The sequence below is a fragment of the Conger conger genome, chromosome 1 (assembly GCF_963514075.1).
Source record: "Conger conger chromosome 1, fConCon1.1, whole genome shotgun sequence".
NCBI classification, from domain to species: Eukaryota; Metazoa; Chordata; class Actinopteri; order Anguilliformes; family Congridae; genus Conger; species Conger conger.
The window spans coordinates 92,193,050-92,216,431 of NC_083760.1; the positions used below are offsets into that span (position 1 = coordinate 92,193,050).

Consider the following 23,382-nt stretch of genomic DNA (forward strand, 5'->3'; position numbering starts at 1 on the left):
CTCCCCTACTGTCAGTCCCAGGAGAGTGTCTCCCTTACTGTCAGTCCCAGGAGAGTGTCTCCCCTACTGTCAGTCCCAGGAGAGTGTCTCCCCCTACTGTCAGTCCCAGGAGAGTGTCTCCCCTACTGTCAGTCCCAGGAGAGTGTCTCCCCTACTGTCAGTCCCAGGAGAGTGTCTCCCCTACTGTCAGTCCCAGGAGAGTGTCTCCTCTACTGTCAGTCCCAGGAGAGTGTCTCCCCTACTGTCAGTCCCAGGAGAGTGTCTCCTCTACTGTCAGTCCCAGGAGAGTGTCTCCCCTACTGTCAGTCCCAGGAGAGTGTCTCCCCCCTACTGTCAGTCCCAGGAGAGTGTCTCCCCTACTGTCAGTCCCAGGAGAGTGTCTCCCCCTACTGTCAGTCCCAGGAGAGTGTCTCCCCCTACTGTCAGTCCCAGGAGAGTGTCTCCCCTACTGTCAGTCCCAGGAGAGTGTCTCCCCCTACTGTCAGTCCCAGGAGAGTGTCTCCCCCTACTGTCAGTCCCAGGAGAGTCTCCCCTACTGTCAGTCCCAGGAGAGTGTCTCCCCCTACTGTCAGTCCCAGGAGAGTGTCTCCCCTACTGTCAGTCCCAGGAGAGTGTCTCCCCCCTACTGTCAGTCCCAGGAGAGTGTCTCCCCTACTGTCAGTCCCAGGAGAGTGTCTCCCTTACTGTCAGTCCCAGGAGAGTGTCTCCCCTACTGTCAGTCCCAGGAGAGTGTCTCCCCCTACTGTCAGTCCCAGGAGAGTGTCTCCCCTACTGTCAGTCCCAGGAGAGTGTCTCCCCTACTGTCAGTCCCAGGAGAGTGTCTCCCCTACTGTCAGTCCCAGGAGAGTGTCTCCCCTACTGTCAGTCCCAGGAGAGTGTCTCCTCTACTGTCAGTCCCAGGAGAGTGTCTCCCCTACTGTCAGTCCCAGGAGAGTGTCTCCCCCCTACTGTCAGTCCCAGGAGAGTGTCTCCCCTACTGTCAGTCCCAGGAGAGTGTCTCCCCCTACTGTCAGTCCCAGGAGAGTGTCTCCCCCTACTGTCAGTCCCAGGAGAGTGTCTCCCCTACTGTCAGTCCCAGGAGAGTGTCTCCCCCTACTGTCAGTCCCAGGAGAGTGTCTCCCCCTACTGTCAGTCCCAGGAGAGTCTCCCCTACTGTCAGTCCCAGGAGAGTGTCTCCCCCTACTGTCAGTCCCAGGAGAGTGTCTCCCCCTACTGTCAGTCCCAGGAGAGTGTCTCCCCTACTGTCAGTCCCAGAAGAGTGTCTCCCCCCCTACTGTCAGTCCCGGGAGAGTGTCTCCCCTACTGTCAGTCCCAGGAGAGTGTCTCCCCTACTCCAAGGAGAGCACGTTTTCCTGGGACATTCACTCTGCCCTAGCTTTCCCACATTAGAAATGAATCTGGACTGAAGTTCAAGTAACTTGGCTTTTTAACTATTCAACAACTGTTCAAATAACAAATCGCACGCACACACACACACACACACAGTACAGAATAATTCCCCTTTTATTCTGGGCACATTCTACTTCATGGATGATTATTGATATGATTATACACTCAGTGAGATCTTTATTAGGTATTTATTAAACTTATTTTTTAGACTTATAGGGAGGTAAAATGGATGTTTGGGAGGCCGATACTTCCTAATGCCACCGGCAGTGGTGTCTGTATTCATTTATCGTCCCGACTCGTGTGATTTAAAAATCATAGAATACATTTGTGTAATCAGTAGGCTATCGATGGCAGCCTGCAACCAATGTCAAGCACAGTTGGAGAAAAAAACCCCAGGGGCCCGAATGTTTTAGTGCCTCTCATGAGAGTGGCCAGCCAGGGATAAACTTAATCTTTGTTGTTGTGTTTGGTACACAAATCTGACCGTGTGCTTGTAACCAAGATATTTTTAAAAAGTAATGAAGAGCTGCATGTCAATCATTTGCTGACGATACGGAGCCGTGTGATTTTGTGGTTGCAGAGCGATTTAATGCTTTGTTTGCTTAAATTAAGTTGTTGCTGCTGCCATCTATGATGAAATGCAGTAGCATAGCATTTAGCAATGCAGTTCAGTGGGACATTCACTTTTCCTCCATTTTGTTCTTCTGCTGCTATAGCCGATCCACTTAGAGGCTGTTGTAATGTCTGCTTATTTGTGTTACTGTCACCTTCCTGTCAAATTTGACCAGTCTGGCCCTTCTCCTCTGACCACTTTCATGAACAATGCATTTTGATTGGCTGATTAAATATTTGAATGAACAAGCTGGTGTACAGGTCTACCTAATAAAGTGACCACTGAGTGTATATTGCAAGTAACTGAATTGAAGAAGTAAACACAAATGGCTATATCCCTACAAACCTGATTTCCCACTATAAATCCCACACAAAGAAATAAGATTGATGTGAGTAAAGGCGGAAAAGAGCAGTTCTGATATGGAGGTGGTTCTAAAAATACTAAGTTTGTAAATGTTATTTTTAAAAAGCAATTTTTTAAAATATGTCTACAAGCAGATGTGAACCAGTGATATGCAGTTCTATTCCCTAAACTTCATTGCAGCTGTATAACATGAAGGCCCTGATTCAAACAAACGGAAAAGAAAACTACAATTCTCCAAATAAATTGAAGTCCAGACCAAACTGAGGAAAGGCACACATGTCCCCCCGCCCCGCCTACTCTCAGTCCCAGGAGAATAAACATTCAATATGTCCTCGCTTTTCCAAATTAGAAGTGATTCAGACACTAAGTTCAACAATTTAGCTGTTTTAACAATTCAAAATATTCAACTGGCAAAGAACAAATCCCACAGTACAGGAAAAGTCATTTCTTATACTGGGCACATTCTACTTTAAGGATGATAATTGATATGATTATATGTTGCATAAAATAACTGAATTGAAGAAGTGAACAAACATGATATGAGTGCTGTATTCCTATCACCCTGAGTTCCCACTATAAATCCCACACAAGTCATCACACCCTGACATATGATGATTAGCCTATATTGTAATCCACCAAACTAAACAAATTATAAATTTTTCAATTTTTTCATCAAGCCAATAACAAAAAAAGTATGAAACAATAGTTTTCTGTTTAAAGATTCTAAAAAGAGTGACAGCAGAAGTATAGTATCACACAGTTTAACATACATTATCCCTTTACTGAACTGATAAGTTGACTAGTTATTCAAAGCCAACATTGATGCTGCAAGTGTATTTGAGACCACCTTTCCACCAAAACTCATAGATGTTAATCTGTGGCCTTGTTGTGCAGTTAAGCAGTAAGTATTAAGAATTACATAGTCAGTGAAATAATAAGAAAAATGGTTATCAATAGAATGCATATTTGACAGCACCCACAGACAGGTTGCCACGGTGATCTCAAATCAGTTCGATAATTCTGGTGCTTCTGGATCCATCATCCTCTTTCGGTTCTTAAAACACCTGGAGGTCCAAAGACTCACAGCATCGCTCCATCATCTCAGTCTCTTCTGAAACGTCTGGAATGAAGAATGAATCACATTGTTTGAGAGAGACACATGCAGGCAGGTATGCTGTACTGAACAAACCAGGACACAAACAGCAGCTGCTGTACCGTAGATCATGACATGACCAGAGATTTACATGCACGTAAAATGCTGAAGTGGAGGGGGAGTTCTTGACCATGTAGACACAGCAATATACCTGTGAAAATGTCTGTTTCTGTTTTGTGGTACTTTTCCCAGCTTTGGATTTAAATTCAGCTAACAACAGCCACTATTCAAGTGGTTTCAGGTTATTCCTTCAGTCAAGATTTGTTTTGGGAAACGCTTTGAATATAAAGGAATATTCTCATGAGGAAAGCCTTTGATGATCTCAGTGTGTAGATCATTTAAAAAAAACAGGGCCCAGGTCGGAAACACTCAGTTTGATGATTTGGATCAGTACAGAGTGCCCTGTCACATCCTCACACGGTCCTAGAGTGGCTTTCATTGGTTACCTGGGAAGCCAGTCAGGTCCTCAGGGATCTGGTTTAAACCCAGCGTCAAGGCGTTTGTCATCTGTGTCTTAATTTGATCCACAAGGAATTTCTGTGAGAGGTTTGAAAAACAAATTTGATTGTTTCCTGTAAAGTGATCTTTATTGAGGTGTTATATCTGAACTGTTTTTTTCTGTTGTGTGTAACAACAATCTACATTACATTTATTTGAAACTGAAGATGATGCAACCTTTACTGTATTACGGGGTGATTTAATCAAAGTAATAAAATGTATTCGGCTCAGGCAGCTTATACAAACTAAGTAATGAAAAGTGTTACTGCCTTGCATGCATTATTATACCATGAACATTGCATAAACCACCCCCTGGATAATTAGGTGTTCCATGAAAGCAAGCTGAAAACGAACCTGCAGATCACTGAACTCTTTCAGCATCTTCGTCTTGGAATTGTGGAACATGGTCTTTTTGAAATCCTCAATTGCACTTTTAAGTTTCCCTTGAATCTTTCTTAAACATTTTTTTCCTTTGATGTCAGAGCATTCTGAAAATACATTTCACACATTTCTATTGACAATAGAATTTAACATGTTAATATCGACACAATTGACATGACTTGCCCAAGTGCCGACCTTGATATGTTTGCTTCATGGTGTCACGGATTGAATCACTGAGGGAATTGTAGATCAGCTTCTTTCTCTGTAGGATTTCCTTCTCCAGATTCCTGTGCACTTTTCTTTGCTAGATGATATGAAAGGGAAGATGTTTCAGTTGAGTAAAATTTGTTGAAACACTATTGAGGTCATTGTACTGGAGCATTGGGGTCAGTTTCTAATATTTGCATCAGCATTAAATGTGTAAGACTGCAAGAAAGGAGATATCGACTGTAGAAGAGGCATTGAAATGGGTTCTCACCTCTGTTCTAATGTACACCAGACGCAGGTATTTCTCTTCTTTTTTTTTTTTCTTTTGTTCCGTCAGAAGGTCATTTGTGATGAAGTTCTTCTCGAAACTTTCAAATGTCCCTTTGATTGAGGCTCTTGTAGGTCCAGGGCTTGAGAGACATTTTAGAATGATATGTTGGTATTGGAGTCTCTTGTTATACTTGAAAACAGTTCAACCTCATGAATATGATGTTGATTTGACGTCCTAGTAACTTGTACTTCAGAGTGCATTGTGGTCTGTGCTCAGTTATTAGAAGAAATATTACTGAAATATGATTGGTGACTCTGAATCATCAGATATTGGTATAATATTGGTTGCACAAAGGAAAATACATCAATGCAAAAGTCACTCACCCAAATGTTGTCAGAAATAGGTTGTTTTCATTCATCTTTTTGTACATGGGTTCTGACAGAGTGTAGTTCAGATCAACTAACACTCGAGATTGGTAATATCCATCATTTCTACACAAGGCTTTGAGTGTCATGTGGTGGCCTCTGTTATCACACCATTCCTGTACAAAAACAGAAATACAAATGAAAGATCACAATGTAGCCTCTGGAGAGCAAAATGTGCACCAGGCATCCCCTTTTCACTGTACAAGCAGCTCTGAAGTGACATGAAGTTTACATGAGACTTTGAGTAAAAGAGTAGGCCTACTCGCCAGCACATTCATGAAGGAAAGCTCCAGGCTAAAACACTGACATTGTCAGTGAACATGTACCAGCGATGTGAAATTCATTCCCAGGTTATTATCTGATATTTGTAATATAATATAAATATAAATTGTGTCTTGGATGACAAAAACATCTTGCAGTGAACATTATGATAATATATTGATAATATCTATTATATATTATAAAATATATATTTCATTTTATTTTATTGAATGTCCCTTTTGTGAAGAGAGATATTGTATGGAGCACAGGGAATCATTTGACCAATATGAAAATTCTGACATGTCAAAATGATTTCCTTTCAGCATTTAGACAAAATTGTGAAATTATTTGATGATTGATTAAAGAGACATCGTCACTAACTGAATCGGCTAAAGATGATGAATAAGTTTGGGAAAAAGTAAAAGCAATTTCCACTATTCACCTCAGCGAATAGGCCTATTTGAGTAATAGAAAGTGCAGTAATTGGCTTTAACCTGCAGGTCAGAATGCATTTGACAAAATACAATAAAATGATCATATTAAGCTCATCGTTATGAAAATCTTTTTAGAACAAGGCAACATGTGGCAATATTTAATGTCATGGAATAGGCAACTGCTGACCTGAAATTCCAAATTCAGTTCATTATTGCATCTTGAGATGCCAGTATTTATTGATTGATTGATTGATTGATTGATTGATTGATTGCCAGCAACAATGTCAGGAAGGCATTACAATTTCCCTGACTCCCAGATTATTTTTACCAGCCAAACACTAGCAACTGGCTAACACAAACTCACTGGTTCCAGCACACTGGCTGTGGCCTTTTCCACGCATGTTATCTCTGCTCTCTTTGCTCCCATTTCCAGTTTTTCCTGGAGCGTTGTGTGAACTTTGCTCAGAGTTGAATTCAATCTTCTGCACATATTATCCAGATCCTTTTCAAGTCGGCTGAACTCCTGGGAATTTGAAGACTGGTTCTGAAAAAAAGACAATCCTTGAATTTCTGTCAATAGCTAGATTAAACATTTGCTGTTGACATCAGTTCCATTGTGAGACAATGAAACAAGTCAGTAAATCACAAACTAATGTTTCTTCCAAGCTAGCTAGTTATCTGGATGCTAGGTAGCTGAACACCAGAACTGTAGCAAATTGTTTCGAAAGAGTAATTGCACTCACCACTTCAGCCTGACTCCACCTACTGCACTCACTACTTCAGCCTGGCTCCACCTACTGCACTCACTAATTCAGCCTGGCTCCACCTACTGCTCTCACTAATTCAGCCTGGCTCCACCTACTGCACTCACTACTTCAGCCTGGCTCCACCTACTGCACTCACTAATTCAGCCTGGCTCCACCTACTGCACTCACTACTTCAGCCTGGCTCCACCTACTGCACTCATTAATTCAGCCTGGCTCCACCTACTGCACTCACTAATTCAGCCTGGCTCCACCTACTGCACTCACTAATTCAGCCTGGCTCCACCTACTGCACTCACTACAAAAAAGTACCTTTTTTTGTGGTGGGTCATATAGACTTATAAGAATATGTGGTTAAAAATGTTAAAATCAACAATTTTCCCACTATATATCTTGATTGACATCTATATGACATAGATGTGCCTGCAAAATGGCACTTTGACATCACGAATGGGGCGTGGCCAGAATAAAATGCAGAAATAATTTTTCTGAATCAGTTTTCCGCCAAATTATATTATTTCGGAAATGTCAGAAAAAAAATAATAATAAAGTAGGCGTACAAACACATTTACAGTTAACAAAAACATGGACAAAAATGTGATCTCCTGGAGAGCGCAATTACCCTTTAATATTACATTTCCGACAGAGCACCTGAAGTTTGCAATAAGTCAGCAATAAAATTGTGTTTTCTTTGTCATAGGATTATACTTTTTAAAAACACATTAACATTTACATATTGATGGAGTCAAAACATACCTTTGAACTGAGAGCATCCTTTGAAAAGTGAAGATATGAAATGACTCCAGAAACCTCAGATACATAATCTTTCACTTTCTTCTCAAAATGGGAGACGTACAGTTTCTTAATGTGCTCCATCAGCGCTGGCAATTCTTTGTAAATAGTAGAAAAAACAGCTAGTTAAGACTTAAACCATATGTCTAGCCTTCACCTTGTGCTTATGTACAGTATATACACTCAGAGAGCACTTTATTAGGTATTTATATTTCTACTGCTGTTGGCTATCCACTTGAGAGTTCTTATGCATTGTGTGTTCAGAGATGCTCTTCTGCATACCACTGTTGTAATGTGTGGTTATTTACGTTACTGTCACCTTCCTGTCAGCTTTGACCAGTTTGGCCATTCTCCTCTGACTTCTCTCATTAACACGGCATTTCTGTCTGCAGAACTGCTGCTCACTGGATGCTCATTGCGAGCCGCGACGTCGGCGGTTCGAATCCGACCATCCGACATTTGTTGCATGTCTTTCCCTCTCTCACTCCCATTCTTCCTGTCTCTCTATACTATATACTGTCCAATAAAGCTGAAAAAGGCCTAAAAAATATCTTAAAAAAAAAAAGAAAACAGTCATTCCACGGTCAAACTCACTTTTTTCTCCATTCTGATGGTTGATATTAACATTTACTGAAGCTCCTGACCTGTATCTACATTATTGTATGCATTGCACTGCTCCCATAAAATTGGCTGATAATTGCATAAATAAGTACTTAATAAAGTAAAAATGTTCCTAAAAACTTGCTCGGTAAGTGTATTCAGGAGGTGAGCACTTTATTCGATAGACTTGTAGACCAGCTTGTTAATGGAAATATATAATCAGCCAATCATGTGGCAGCAGCTAAATGTGTAAAAGCACGCAGACATGGTCAAGAGGTTCAGCTGTGTTTCAGATCAAATGTCAGAATGGGGAAAAAATTTGATCTAAGTGACTTTGGCCATGGATTGATTGTTGGTGCCAGACAGGGCAGGGTGGTTTGAGTATCTCAGAAACTGCTGATCTCCTGGGAATTTTATTGTAGGCAAAAAGGCAAAAACGCCTTGTTAATGAGAGAGTTCAGAGGAGAAGGGCCAAACTGGTCAAAGCTGGACAGGAAGGTGACCGTAACGCAAATAACCACACATTACAACAGTGGTATGCAGAAGAGCAAAGGAGAATTGCTAGACTGGTGAAACCTGTAAGTGGAGGCTACAGCAGCAGAAGAACCAATAAGTCAAAAAAGGCTAATAAATACCGAATAAAGTGCTCAGTGAGTGTATCGTGCTGCAAAAAAGTATTTGCCCCCTTTCTGATTCTCTATAATTTTGTATTATTCACACGGAATGGTTTCATACATTTTAATAAAATGTAATATTAGAAAAAGGGAACCTGAGTAAACACAAAACACATTTTTGAAAATCAGTGTTTCATTGATTTAATTACAAGAGTTATCAATAATATTTAATAACCATTACCATTAGCAGCAATAATTGTGACCAAACACTTCCTTTAATATGATATCAGTCTTTCACATCACTGTGGAGAAATTTTAACCCCCTCTTTTACTTTAATGAAATCAAATACATAGGTTTTTCATAGTGATATATAATATAAAAACGTTTTACCAGTTTCATTGCGATCCAGAACAGGTGAGTTCCCTTGTGCAATTTTCTTGAATTCTTCAGAACTCACAGTGTACACATCAAAGACCTCATTTGAATGGTCTTCATCACCAAGCAGAAATTTCTTAAATTAAATATAGAAAATATGATTGTTAAAGAAGGTTTTGGTCTGCAATAGTGGGGAAGTTATTGTGAAAATGTTATAGGAAGTATTTAAGCTACAGCACAGCCACCAATAAGATAAAATGAGTTGATTAAACTAAAAGTACTTTTCAAGTAAAAAGTTAACTTGAAGCTGCCTAATGAAAAACATGAATTAGGTCACCTATGGTCCTTGCCACATGTCGGCTAATGCTACTCTATTTATGCGTAGGCTCCTTTAAAATAACATAAATATTCCTTCAGTTCACAGTTAATTTAGCTTCATGCTTCTTCAAGTCAATTTCATCAAGTCGATGGAGAAAGTAAACTAGTATATAGAGAATGAACTTTTTGTTTGCATTTATCCTATTCGTTCATATTTATTCCTGTATTTGTCTATGTGTAAGAGCAAGTTTCAGGTAATGCTACCACGCTAAACCTCACCTTTGTTTTATCTTTGAAGAGTTCTCTGATTTCTTCTTTAAATTGGTCATTACGGTACAGTATACACGCTTGTTTTTCTTTCTTCTTATATTCCAGGGTATCCTGAAAAAATGTATTAATAAGAATTGTGAAATATGTCCTGTTAAATATTTTATATTAATTTAACCTGTCCTCACCTTGTTAATGTTAAGGTCCTCATCTGTGATATCATGATTTCTGGTAAAATCAGAAAAGTTATTCAGAATTAGAGACATGAAAGTTCCGTACACAGGTGTATAAAATATTTCTGAAGATATTAATACTGTAACAGCTAACTCTCTGAAGTTCTCTGGGTCGATGACATCTGTATGGGTGCAGATGAAGGTGATATTGTGACACTCTCCCCCTCCAGCAATGGTTCTCAATGATGTATCAAAGATCTCATCGGCTACTTTCTCAGACAGGGCACGTTTCATCTCACTGACAATCCAGACAGAGGAGCACTGGCTGAGACACTGTGGGAGTTTAATGAAAATCTTTCACCATTGTCAGTTTCAACATTATCCATGGAGTCCACCATCATAATAAACAGAATTCAGTGAACGATTACAGCTTGAAGCAATGACATCACCTCTTTCCACATGTCACTTCTGTATTTACTAACGTCTCCAGCTCCAGGCAGGTCCACCAGCACAATCCCCTCCAGCAGAGCTGGAGACTTCGGCAAGGAGATGATGACTTGCTTCACCAGTGGCCAGAACTGCTTCCCTTCATTTGTATCTGATTTTTTGTCTGATTTTTTGTCTGATTCTCTGACTGATTTTTTGACTGATTTTTTGTCACTCCGAATGTAGCATCCAATGCTTTTAGACAGTTCTTTGGCCTGTAGAGAAGGTTTAGGAGTAAATTGTTCATGTCTTAAGAGAAACCAAAATCAAACATTTATTTCAACCTGTCATGAAGACGTCCTCTTAAAAAATATTATTTTAGCACTCACAGTGTCAAAAGTCAGAGTCTTCCTGCCTGTGCTTAGAATCTCAAGAACCTCGCTGGCTCCCACCAATTCAGTGCAATCTTTCTTCAGTCCCTCTTCTCCATAAATGGCTGTAATCTTTTCTCTTGCCATGTTTGCAATTTCACAATCTTTTGCTGGCATGTTTTTTTTTTTGAGTGAGTCTTGCAGGAAATGTAGTTCTGATTTCCAGTCCTGCAGTAGAAATTCCTTAATCATCAACGTGTATTATCATTTTGTCTATATACATAGAACATGGTGGGGTTGATTTGTTTACAGGAACCAGTCATAGTGTGTTTCTATATTAACCGAAAGATACACATGTACCCCCAGTTGCACATTTGGATTCGCTCCATCTGATGATGATGGGTAGCCTGAATTCATAGAACCTTAGTTACATGCATAGCTTCTGTTCTATTTCAATCTTTCATAACGTCAGAGGAATGTGCTTTAAAGCACATTTGGATGACACATTTGATACCAACATAGTCACAAGAAAACGTATCCATCTCATGACTGCACGGTGAGCAGCTATGTTGACCCTATAGAAACAGGAAAAGAACATGGTGAAGGCCAGGTAGCTGCAGCGCATATGCCATTCAGTGGCCTGCCATTCAAGGAGGTAGATACTCCTGATGGAATGGTGTCTAATTCTCTCAGATATAGGAAGGCCTTTTAAGATGTTGGCATGTGCAAGGACCTCGATAATCCTCTTGGGAAGCCTCTGCTTTGACAGGGCTCTGCTCTTGCTGTGACCATCATGCCAGACAAAAGGTATTCAGACCTACGAAGGCTGGCTGTTGACGTATGCCTTTTGTGCATGCACTGGGCACAGTTGCCCTTGCATTCCAACCCCTTCTCCATCCTGAGCTTGGCGGGTGAAAGGCCCCAACTCAGTGCTCCGATTAATGTGAAAAGGAGATGAACATTTGGAAATAAAGGATGGGTTCGGCCACAGCGTGATCCCTGAGTCATCAGCGTTCCAACGCATGCATCTTAGCAGACTGGATGGATTCAGCCATTGGCCCCTTCAGGAAGCAAGACACTAGTATGTGTGTGTGTAGTATGTGTGTGTGTGAGCCACTTGGCACGATACACCTTACTCTAGAGGTTGATTTGAATATCCTGCAGAAACTGCAATATCACTGGCACTGAGCAGAACTCTGGACTTCACCATGCGATTCACACCATGCTGCAACAGTTTCCACCTGTTCACATATAATGAATGGGTGTACCACTGCCCTCAGAGGCCAAACACAGAGTCACGGGCGATCTGGGTCTGGATGCCATTTGCGACTATGCAGTTCTCCTCCCTCCTCGGAACCTGCCACAGCTCCCAATGAGGAGTATGAGCAGCACAGGAAGCCGTCGTATTCCTGGCCAGCTGGGAGACACCAGCAGAAGCTTGTAGTTGCTTTGATGAACCCTGTCTAGTGTGTGAAGAAGTGAGGGAATGGGAGGAACTGCATACAGAAGGCCATCTGGCCACACATGACCGGGCTGGATGTTTCCCTGAAGGAGAACCACAGGGGGCAATGGCGTTGTCCTCTCTGAGGTGAACAAATCCTCATTGGCCTCGTCATGTCTGCGCCAGATCTGTTCCACCGCCTCTGGTATGCTATTTCCACCAACTCAAACCTGGTTCTGGGTTGGTGCTGGTGACAGTTTACACCTTCTAAGAACCGGCTTGCTTTTCCACGGGCTAGAGGGCCAAGTCATTACTTCACTGTGTATGTCTCCTGTTTCTGAGCAACGCCCACTTCAAGCACAACAACAACAGTAGCCGACTATCAGGACATGACATGACTTTACATCATCACCTTACAAATGTTGCTTGTTTGCGAGCCTACTTCGACATCCAAATAGGACTGATACAAACCATTTGTGCTGCTCGTCGCGATTGCTATGTATAGCGATTACATTCAAGAAGAAAGGTAACTACTTTACATGTTTTCATTCTTAACACTGAACGTAGCATGTTAATGTTAGCATTAATCTCGCACTTGTGAAACTTCTCTGCAAATTGCTCAAAGTTGAGATGGTTGCTACTCTCATCGAGTTTCAAACTTACAAGTGCTTCACATTTCATGTATATTGCAGGAAATTTACATTACATAACAGTTGCATTGACTGAAAATGGTGGTCACAATTGAGCATGCGGGTGAGAGCATGGCTCTGGGGCTGAAGAGATGGTGAAAGGCCCAGACGTGCAGCTGCTACACCACCTGGAAGGCTGCTGCTGACCTGGTTCCCCTATAGTGGTTGACCTGATAGACAGTGGCGGTGCTGTCTGTCCACACAAGAACATGCTTGCCCTCCTGGACTGACTAGAGGTGTCTTAGCACCATGTAAAAGGGGGCGACATGGCTCAGGCAGTAAGAGCAGTTGTCTGGCAGTCGGAGGGTTGCCGGTTCGATCCCCTGCCTAGGCTGTGTCAAAGTGTCCCTGAGCAAGACACCTAACCCCAAAATGCTCCTGACGAGCTGGTCGGTGCCTTGCATGGCAGCCAATCGCCGTCGGTGTGTGAGTGTGTGTATGAATGGGTGAATGAGAAACATCAATTGTACAGCGCTTTGGATAAAGGCGCTATATAAATGCCAACCATTTAAACTGCCAGCACATCTGCAGGATACTGCAGTCAGCATATGGAGCAGTCGGAGGAAGAGACTGGGCTCCACATCTTGTGGCTCAGGAAGGGAGTCACAAGCACACTGCTCTAGACTAGAATCTGGTGCTGTGGTCTATTGCTAATAAAGTGGACTATGACAGTCTATGGTTAGAATGCTGTGGATTCTAGAGCTTCTCTGCAGCCTCTGAAGGAAGAAATATCTGTTGCTCCAACCCAGGTTACCAACAGATTAGCTATCATCAGTGAGGAAAGTTGACCTGCTTATCACTCTGCAATTTGTGAGAAGATTTTTAAGAACAGACAGGTGGATTATGTTGACAATGTTATGTGCATGCCAAAGACGTAGAAAAAATCCTCGGATGAGAACCGTGGCATCCTACGCACAGAGTCTCTCCTGACATGCGACAACATAAAACTATTTCCCCTAAGCAGGCTTAACCATCCAAACCCAATCTCTTTTGCATTTCTTCCCTCTCCCACATCAATTAGGAGGCCAACTTAAATCACCTGTGGAATGGAGGCGTGTCCCACTGCCTGACGTCACAGCAGCATATGCCAAATCAAACGAAATAAAAGGAAAAACTAAGAAAACAAGGAATGTCCGTGTGTGTGATTCTTAGTCATAACAACAGGTACTGATGGGGGCTGCCTTACGTCATCCACATCACAGGTGACTGTTATTGTAAGGTCTCGACCGGCGCATGCGAAAGACAGAGATAATTTGAACGTGCTCTAAAGCGCCGTCGTCTGACGTTAAGAAGGAATGAAATAGAATTAACAATATTAACATGAAGTTATAATTCTTTATATCTTGTAACTGTCAGAACCGAATTTGGATTGCTGTGTTATAGCAAATTTTCTGTTTTGTGTTAACCTGCTTACCTCTGCACTGATGAATTCAATATCAGCTTTGTATTTGCTGGATTCAGTATTAGCTTGTACAAGCACAAAAACGGAAGTGCAGGCACGCATGCTTCCTGAAGGTAGAAGTTGGCTTTCTTCGACAATTGCGTTGATCAATGAGCTCTTTCCTGCTCCCGTCTTCCCAAAGAATCCAATGTAAATTTTCTCTTTGTGGTTATAATCTTTTAGACTTGAGATCTTCTCTCTGCATTGGATAGATACAATAACTTTGGGCTCAATGAATGTTACTTATGTTCACTAAAAGTATTGAAGAATTTTAGAAACAGTTGCATCATTTTCACAACTACATGTAATCTAACTTCACCTGCCTAATAAAAATGTCTAAAAATGAACCCAGTGAGCAAAAGCCAGAATTTAATCTAGGTTGAGAGACAGGTTTAGAGACATTTTGACAAAAACTGACTTACAGACAGGTTAACCCCAATATAGCTCCGGTTTTTACCCAGAGTAGCCTGACGACTTCATTAGGTGTTTATTAGAAAACATTTTTTTGACTGGATCTTCTGCTGCTGTAGCCCATTCATTTCAAGGTTTGACATTTTGTGTGTTCAGACATGCTCTTCTAGATACCACTGTTGCAACACATGGTCATTTTAGTTACTGCCACCTTCTTGTCCGCTGAGAACAGTCTGCCTGTTGTCCTCTGACATCTGTCATTTATCCTTTCAATCCCCAGCTGGCTTCTATCAAATAAAATGGCCCTGTCACAATAAATTTGATCCGGGCAACGCATCTAACATTCTAAACAGTTGTACTGGCCTCTGTGACATTACATTACATTACATTATTGGCATTTGGCAGACGCTCTTATCCAGAGCGACGTACAACAAAGTGCATACCCATAACCAGGGCTAAGTGCGCTGAAAAACCCTAGAGGGAAGTACAATTTCAATTGCTACCCGTACAACAAAGATTTTTTTTTTTTAAACAACAAATTAACAAACGGAGCAAAAGTGACCAAACTTAACTATCCAAATACTGCTTACCTAGCCAACTAAAAATACCGAAACACTACGTAAATCACAAAGACAACAATTAAGGATTTTTTGGTTACTGTTCTTCAACAGCGACTGTTGCTATACAGACGCTGCCTGCTACAGTGGGAGCAATAATTATTTGATCCCTTGCTGATTTTGTAGGTTTGCAAAAGGTTTTCAAAGAATGGAACTGTGTAGAATTTTAATCATAGGTACATTTTAACATTGAGAGACAGAATATCACAAAATAATCCACATTAACAACATCATATACATTTTATGAATTTAATATCATATTTTCACATGAAATAAGTATTTGATCCATAGAACAATAGGACTTAATACTTGGTGGAGAAACCTTTGTTGGCAAGCACAGAGGTCAGACGTTTGTTGTAGTTTTTCACCAGCTTTGCACAGATCTTGGGAGGGATTTTGGTCCACTCCTCTTTGCAGATCCTCTCCAAATCCTTAAGGTTCTGAGGCTGTCGCTTGGAAACTCGAAGCTTCAGCTCCCTCCACAGATTTTCGATGGGATTTAGGTCTGGAGACTGGCTAGGCCACTCCAGGACCTTAATATGCTTCTTTTTGAGCCACTCCTTTGTTGCCTTGGCCATATGTTTTGGGTCATTGTCATGTTGGAAGACCCATCCATGACCCATTTTCAGTGCTCTCACTGAGGGAAGGAGGTTGTCGCCCAAAATTTCCTGGTACATGGCCATTCATCCTCCCCTCGATACGGTGAAGTTGTCCTGTCCCCTTAGCTGAGAAACACCCCCAAAGCATAAGGTTTCCACCTCCATGCTTCACAGGGATGGTGTTCTTGGGGTTGTACTCAGCATTTCTCTTCCTCCAAACACGGTGAGTCGAGTTGATGCCAAATAGCTCTATTTTGGTCTCATCTGACCACATCACCTTCTCCCAAGCCTCCTCTGGATCATCCAGGTGTTCTTTGGCAAACTTCAGACAGGCCTGTACATGTGCCTTCTTCAGCAGAGGAACCTTGCGCGCGCAGCAGGATTCACAGTGTAGTGTGTTACTGATGGTTCTCTTCGTGACTGTGGGCCCAACTGCCTTCAGGTCATTAACAAGCTCCTCCTGTGTAGTACTGGGCTGATCCCTGACCTTTCTCATGATCATTGATCATTGATGGAATCTGATTGATTGTGTGGACAGGTGTCTTTTATACAGCTACATAACAATGTAACGAGTTGACACAGGTGTCAAACCTACAGAATCAGCAAGGGATCAAATAATTATTGCTCCCACTGTAGCTAGAATATGCGAAGAGGGCGTATCCGTCATCTCCTGACGGAGAAAGCCACCCAGCCCCTAGTCCAGACGCTCATCATTTCCCGTCTGGATTACTGCAACTCCCTCCTAGCCGGTCTCCCAGCTTGTGCCATCAAGCCCCTCCAGCTCTGGCCCTAGTGTGGGCATTTCAGGCTGCTAAGGGGACTGCCCCACACTATATACAATCCTTAATCACTCCCTACTCCCCAGTAAGACCACTCCGGTCTGCCAGCTCTGGTCGCCTTGTGGTTCCCTCACTACGAGCACCTGGCGGTCGAGCTGCACGTTCACGTTTTCTGTTCTGGTTCCTCAGTGGTGGAATGACTTGCCTACCACTGTTTGTTGACCGAAGTAAGGATGAGGTCATTTTAGAATCTTCATCTTCACATATTCTAGCTAGCAGGCAGCATCGTTATAGCAATGGTCACCGTTGTAGAACAGTAACTACTTCACAGAGGCCAGTACAACTGTTTAGACTGTTAGACACGTCACTTGGATCATTTTTGCAGCCCGGATCAAATTGGATGTGACAGCTCCACCCAAATCCCAAATCCATTTTGGATTTGGTTGAGAAAATTGAGAAAGTTAAGAACATTTAGTATGGTTTTAATATGGGCTCAATAAAATAGTATAGTACTGTCATTTTGATTGATTGAAAAGGTATAAGGTTTTTTATTTTTAAAAATTTGCACCATTCTCTGTAAACTCTAGATCATGCCTGCATGCTTTTATGCATTGAGTTGCTGCCACATGATTGGCCAATTATATATTTGCATTAACAAGCTGGTGTAGGTCTACCTTAAGTGGTCACTGAGTGTACATCCTAGTCAGCTAGACAACTTGAACTTTTGAACTAAAGGCAAAGGTTTTAACCTGAAGGCCTAGATGAAATTTTACCAACTTCACTGGGAAGGATTGGCAGCTGAACAACTTTCACTTGTCACAGATTCTTTAACATTCTAATGTAAAAGGTAAATTATTATTCTTGTTTCAAAAAACAGAGTACTGCACAGCTGGCTTTTACAAGTAGTTGTGCACAAGTGCTGTTCATTGATCCTGGGTTTACATTGACATCACATTGAGTTCCACATTATAAATCATAAAAGAAAAACTTTGTACTTTAAATCTTCCAGAAATGAGTTTTCTCTGCAGGAAACCCCTTTGAGTTTGTCGTAAACCTGAGATATGGCATCTTTTCCAACCTGGAATGCATCTTCACCTGTTAAAATACAGTTGTGACAAAATGCATTAAACAGTTGGCTTTTACATGGAATGGGCCCTATTTTCCAGAAATCCATATCGCATGAGTTCGCAATGGGTGTGGATGCTGACTGTTGGTATTTTCCAGACAAGCGGCGAGAAGCACATAGCTCAAGATTACCGTCACAGGTGGCCAATGGGCTGGATTATGCTGAATAAAATATCAGTGTGTGTTGAAGCTGATTCCCTTCAGGAGGGCAACATTAGCTCAGGAGATAAGAGCAGTTGGAGAGTTGCCAAAATGTGTGTCGAAGTGTGCCTAAGCAAGACCTCTAATGTATGAATTTCCTTCTGTCAGAATTTAAATAAATTATTACCTAAAGGTTTATTATGGGAAAGTTTTAGTTCCCTATTAAACCTGTAGCTGATCATGTTAAAAATGCAAAGAAATACTGACAACAGTATCGTGAAGTTAAATATAAAGTTATATATCATGGGCCAATGATGCCATTTGCAACAGGATTTCATTCCATTGTTGCTCAAAAGAAAGGAACATTTTTTTATTTCTTTTCTAACATGTAGGTAAGAATCTTAAATATAGCACAAGCTAATGAAAATGAAACTATTTAGACATGAAAATGCTTTTTGAATCCAGTTTAAGTTCATGGTCATTTATTTTTAAAGCATTATTCCCTTCAATCTTATAGAATTAGTACTGTACTAATATCATATGTAAAGGCTGCCAATGATTGAGTTCACTCTGAGGTGCTGTAGATTATAAGGAAGAAGGTAAGACACTTACGGGTTGAGAGAAGTTCTTCTGTCTCATATGAAAACACAGACTGTCTGTTATTTTTCATCTTCCTCTTCTTTGATTTCACATCTTCATTCCCATGGAGCTTTCTTTTACCTTTCTGAGGAGCTGGAAAAGTGTGGGTGAGGCCTTGAGATATTAAAATGACTCCTGTGTATCATGTTCCAGACAGCGACTGGGAAGGCCACTGAAGAGCAATGAACTCATTGTCATGTTCATGAAACCAGTTTGAGATGACTTTGTGACATTGTGCATTATCATGCTGGAAGTAGCCATTAGAAGATGGGTACATTGTGGCCATGAAGGACTGCACATGGTCAGCAACAATACTCAAATAGGCTGTGGCATTCAAGCGATGATTCTTGGCTGACAGAAGTGGAACCCAACGTGGTCTTCTGCTGTTGTAGCCCATCCATTGCAAGGTTTTACATGTTGTGTATTCTGTGGTGCTTTTCTGCTCACCATAATTGTACAGAGTGGTTATCTAAGTTACCGTTTCCTAAGAAAGAGCTCAGTGTGTGTATGTTCACACACAATATATATATATTTTATTTTTTTTGTTTTTATTTTCTCATTTTTTCCCTTTTTCTCCCAATTTGGTAGGCAATTGTACCCCGTCTGATTCAGTTAGAGTTAGTGTTAGATACACCGCTCATACCCCCGAAGGAGTGCAACACGCTTTTTTTATGCTCATGCTGAGCTACTAACTGGTTAAATATTTAAAAACACATTTCAAATATATATTATTTATGTTACAGGAAATTAGATAATGTTAGTTCTGCTCAGTGTAAACAGTCCCCCATTTTTCTGGTGTGGTGCCTTGCTAGTTTACTCTAGTATGTCTGCATGGTGGTATTATGAAAATGTAATAATTCATCATTTGTCTTGCCCCATTTTTGTTCTTTTTTTAAATACTGCATGAATGCCAGCATTTAATTTACCAACACATGCACTGTGAGCAAATTATGAATAATAAAGGGATTGGGGAACTAAATCAGCGTTGATTTCGATTTCAAAGTAAATCTTACACTGGAATGGCCCTTTAACAACACATATATTTGTGAAGGTACCCCTCTTTATTGAATATACCAGTTGTTAGAATAACACCTTAATGGAATAATTATATTCTCACTGCAAATGTGGTTCACACTGGAATCGCAGAATGGTCTATACATGACTATTGTCATGTTTATTTATGACAAATAACTAGATTGTACCTGCTTCTTGAAAGTTTAACAGAGGAAAGCCTCATTTTTGTAAACAATGAAATGCGTATCTACATTCAATTTTCTGGACAACTAAATAATTTTAGCCCTCCTCCACTTAAAGGAGCACTCCATCTGTCCGTCATATCACTCAGGCTAGCCAAGGTTGGTTCCGTGATATTTGTATGCTAACATTACCATATTTTCGTTGGAGTGTCATGTGATCGCCTGGATGGGTGGCCATCCATAAACCAGTCTCTGTGTTCGAGGGTGGAGTTTGAGCACCTGTTACCTTCTGGGTAACACAGGCTGGAGATTCAAGCCAAACATGTCCAGTGACGTCACTGGACGTATTTGTTTTGAGAAGTTTTGCCCCATATTTAAGAAACGGCTAAACTGACGGTGATTTTAAAAATTTAGTGACAAAAAGGGTGACAGTGCTCCTTTAAGCTTATGGATACAGTATATTTTTCTGACATAGCAGGGCTCCAGACAACTGGTGGTGCTGGTGCCACTAACGTTCTGGTGGCACAATCAAAAACTTTAGTGCCACATTTTGCTGGGGCATTGCACATTAGGCTATTTTACATTAAGAATTGCATTGGAATAATGTGCAACATTTTATATTCATACACTTTTGAGAATACATTAAGTGCGTAACAGCAAATCAAAGTGCCTTAACAGGCCTTCTCTTAAAAGAAATCGCCCTGGGCACAAGGTTCCTCAGATGGCCAGCTCTGACGGTTTGGCCTGGCTAAGCCAGCTTGAACACATTCCTTCACATCTTTATCTCAATTCTCAATGCTGATTCTAATATGGGGGCGACATTGGCTCAGGCAGCAAGAGCAGTCGTCTGGCAGTCGGAGGGTTGCCGATTCGATCCCACCCTGGGACCCCTAACCATGGCAGCCAATCACCATTGGTGTGTGAGTTGGTGTACAGCGCTTTGGACAAAGGTGCTATATAAAAGCCAGCCGTTTACGATTTATTTTATTTAATCAGATCATGACACATGCATCTGTTTTGGTGCCACCATTTTTCCCCCATGGCCTTACACAATAGAAATGTGTCTTAGAAATGTATTAATTTGCATTTATCATCAGCCGCATCAAATATTTACAATTAAATTAAAGTAAAGTCAATTCAATTTAAGTGAATGGAGTACAACATTGAATAAAGTGCAATAAAGGACATTAAAACATTGAACTAAAAGCATAACACATAATAAAATCAAACATGCATAGTATGCATAGTGAAACTTACCACATTCATAAGGCTCCAGATTTAGTCCATTTTCAACTGTGTCAAGCTCTCTGATCCAGTGCCGTTCCCTGTCAGTTAATGCTTTGGAACCACTGACGCGTTCAATTGGATAGATAATCAAATCATCAAGACAATGGCCATTGTTGTTGAAATGATCAGAGATTGGCCGATGTTTACGATGTCTGATGGAACTTCTGTGGTCTTTGAATCTTCTTTGCAGTGTGGTTGAGGTCTTCCCAACATATTGCACCTTGCATTCTTTACACTGAATGATATAGATGACATTTGGTGTCTTACAAGTCAGGGATTGTGTGATTTTATATTGTTTTCCTGTAGCTACGCTCTGAAATTTATCAGAGCCCTTCCAGATATAGTCGCAGCAGATGCATCCCTGGGATTTACACTTATGAACGCCCATGTTGGTGTCTGCTTTCCTAGGAGCAGTCTCTTCTGGGTTTCTCTGAGGGGGGGAATGGATGTAATTAGGTTTCAGTGGCCTGACGGGAAGTGCATATCCTAATTCCACATCTAGCTAGTTATTATGTGACTCACCTTTATTTATCTTTCCAGTCTTAACTGAGAATTATGAAAATTAATGTATGTTGTAGGAGTTTAGTGTGTCTGTCAGTCTCCTTCATGTAATAAATGAGATTCAGTGAAACCATACTCAAATTGGTCTGAAATGCAAGAAATGTTAAATGGTATGGCCTGAATATTGTGGTGAATGCAAGGGGATGGGGTCATTGTTTTAAGGGCAAGTGGGCTTCAGTCAAGATAATCTGTCTACTTGTCTCACACCCCTTCGCACAAGCCCCCTCACAACTTACAAAATATATTCCGAATTCATTGGTAAGTGAGACAGAAACTCTATATTTGACTTAGTTGTCCTAAGTGCTCCCATTGTCACATATTTTGGCCAGTTAACAAGCACCCCCTGCCCAGTCATCTGCAACTAGTGTGACACATTGGACAATAGTGTATCTGGGAGCATGAAATCTAGAATTCATGCAAACATGGACAAAGGTATTTCAATACAGCGGTGCTCACTGAAGAGCAAAATAAAAAAAGGTATTCTTGTGTAATCATACCATGCCATTCTACTGACAATATCTTATTGAAGACATTTATTATCCGTTCGAGAAAAAAAAACCCTAGGAGGAAGTGGGGGGTAGGTATCAGCCACGTGTAATAACCAACTTGTATTAAAAGCCACTTCAACACCTTTCAATCCACTCTGTTTTGATTTCATCCAGCAGAGGACAGTATACGCTGTCCAACGGTGTATGGCATAGGTGATTTTAAGTCAGTCAGGATCACCAAGACAATCGTATAACAAGGACTGAGATCCCTCCCACAAAGCTTTACGCTGCCAACTGTAAGGTACGCAGTTTTATATTCAGCGCAGTCCATAAGTATTTGGACAGTGACACATTTTTGTTGTTTTTGCTCTGTACTCCTAATTTTAACTTTAATTTGCAAACAGTTGAAATAAAACAATCATATGTCTACCGCACAATATTCTTAAAATTATGTAGCAAGCAAACAAAATAACATTCAGAACATAGAGTTTGACTGAAAGAAAGAGTGCATTTCAGCAGTGTGTCGTTCAGCATACTCTGTGGTCAGCATTCCAGGCAAATTTTCTCATCATCTCTGCCATTTCATTTCTCAAAAAAAAAAATTTCTTGAGCCACCAGAAGTGCAGATAAAGAACCAGGTACTGTATGAACAGCCTCAGAGCAGTGAGGGATACACATTCCAGGTTATACACATGACCAGTTACTGACCACCAGTTACTGAGACCACAATGATTTCCTCATATGACATGTAGCCACTACAACAACATTAGATATATAAAGTGTGATAATTATATAGGCAGTAAATCTTTGACCATTGAGGGACTCACCAGTTTTTCAATGAAGAGCCAGGCTCATCTGATCTTCACTTGTTTTTCAAGCCTTCCGGGTTTCTCTCTTTAATAGTCTACTTCAGTTCAGTAAGTTTCCTTTTCTCAATACATCACGCCCAGCTGTGCGTGTATGTGTGTGTGTGTGTGTGTGTGTGTGTGGGCGTGTTTACATGCCAGGGAACAAACTCCCTGCGGAGGTCAGAACAGTAGAATCTCTTACCACAAGAAGGATAACAAGAATAGCAGGTTTAATTGCAACGGTAGATAAAGGGGCAGACAGAGCGTAATCCAAATAACAGGCAGCGTTCAAAACACCGGGTGGTCAGTCCAAAACAGGACAGAGGTACCAAAATCACAATCCAGAGAAAAAAAGTCCAAAATACCAGGCAGGAGTCATAAAACAAAACAAAACCAGAACCAGAACCAAAACAGAACAGAATAT

At 41.1% G+C, this 23,382-nt stretch overlaps 1 protein-coding gene across 1 annotated transcript; it reads right to left on the reverse strand.

Moving 5' to 3' along the window:
- Positions 1 to 2,824: 2,824 nt before the first annotated feature.
- Positions 2,825 to 21,486, reverse strand: LOC133107864 (nuclear GTPase SLIP-GC-like). Its single transcript, XM_061217120.1, has 18 exons — positions 21,032 to 21,486; positions 18,552 to 18,671; positions 17,669 to 17,768; positions 14,241 to 14,466; positions 10,715 to 10,924; positions 10,349 to 10,600; positions 10,054 to 10,232; positions 9,915 to 9,954; positions 9,739 to 9,840; positions 9,157 to 9,277; positions 7,516 to 7,649; positions 6,360 to 6,539; positions 5,259 to 5,416; positions 4,876 to 5,014; positions 4,593 to 4,701; positions 4,371 to 4,504; positions 3,965 to 4,055; positions 2,825 to 3,485 (listed from the first exon to the last, which is right to left on the reverse strand). The coding sequence occupies exons 1-18, from the start codon at positions 21,447 to 21,449 to the stop codon at positions 3,421 to 3,423; spliced, it is 2,778 nt and encodes a 925-aa protein (XP_061073104.1). The 5' UTR covers positions 21,450 to 21,486; the 3' UTR covers positions 2,825 to 3,420.
- Between the last annotated feature and the right edge of the window lie 1,896 nt (positions 21,487 to 23,382).

Coding starts and splice junctions, on each gene's coding strand:
- LOC133107864 (XM_061217120.1), bottom strand. CDS start 21,449: ATGGGCGTTCATAAGTGTAAATCCCAGGGATGCATCTGCTGCGACTAT. Junction 5,417..6,359: donor CAGCCAGTGTGCTGGAACCA/GTGAGTTTGTGT, acceptor GTTTTTGTACAG/GAATGGTGTGATAACAGAGG. Junction 3,486..3,964: donor GGACCTGACTGGCTTCCCAG/GTAACCAATGAA, acceptor TCTTCATTCCAG/ACGTTTCAGAAGAGACTGAG.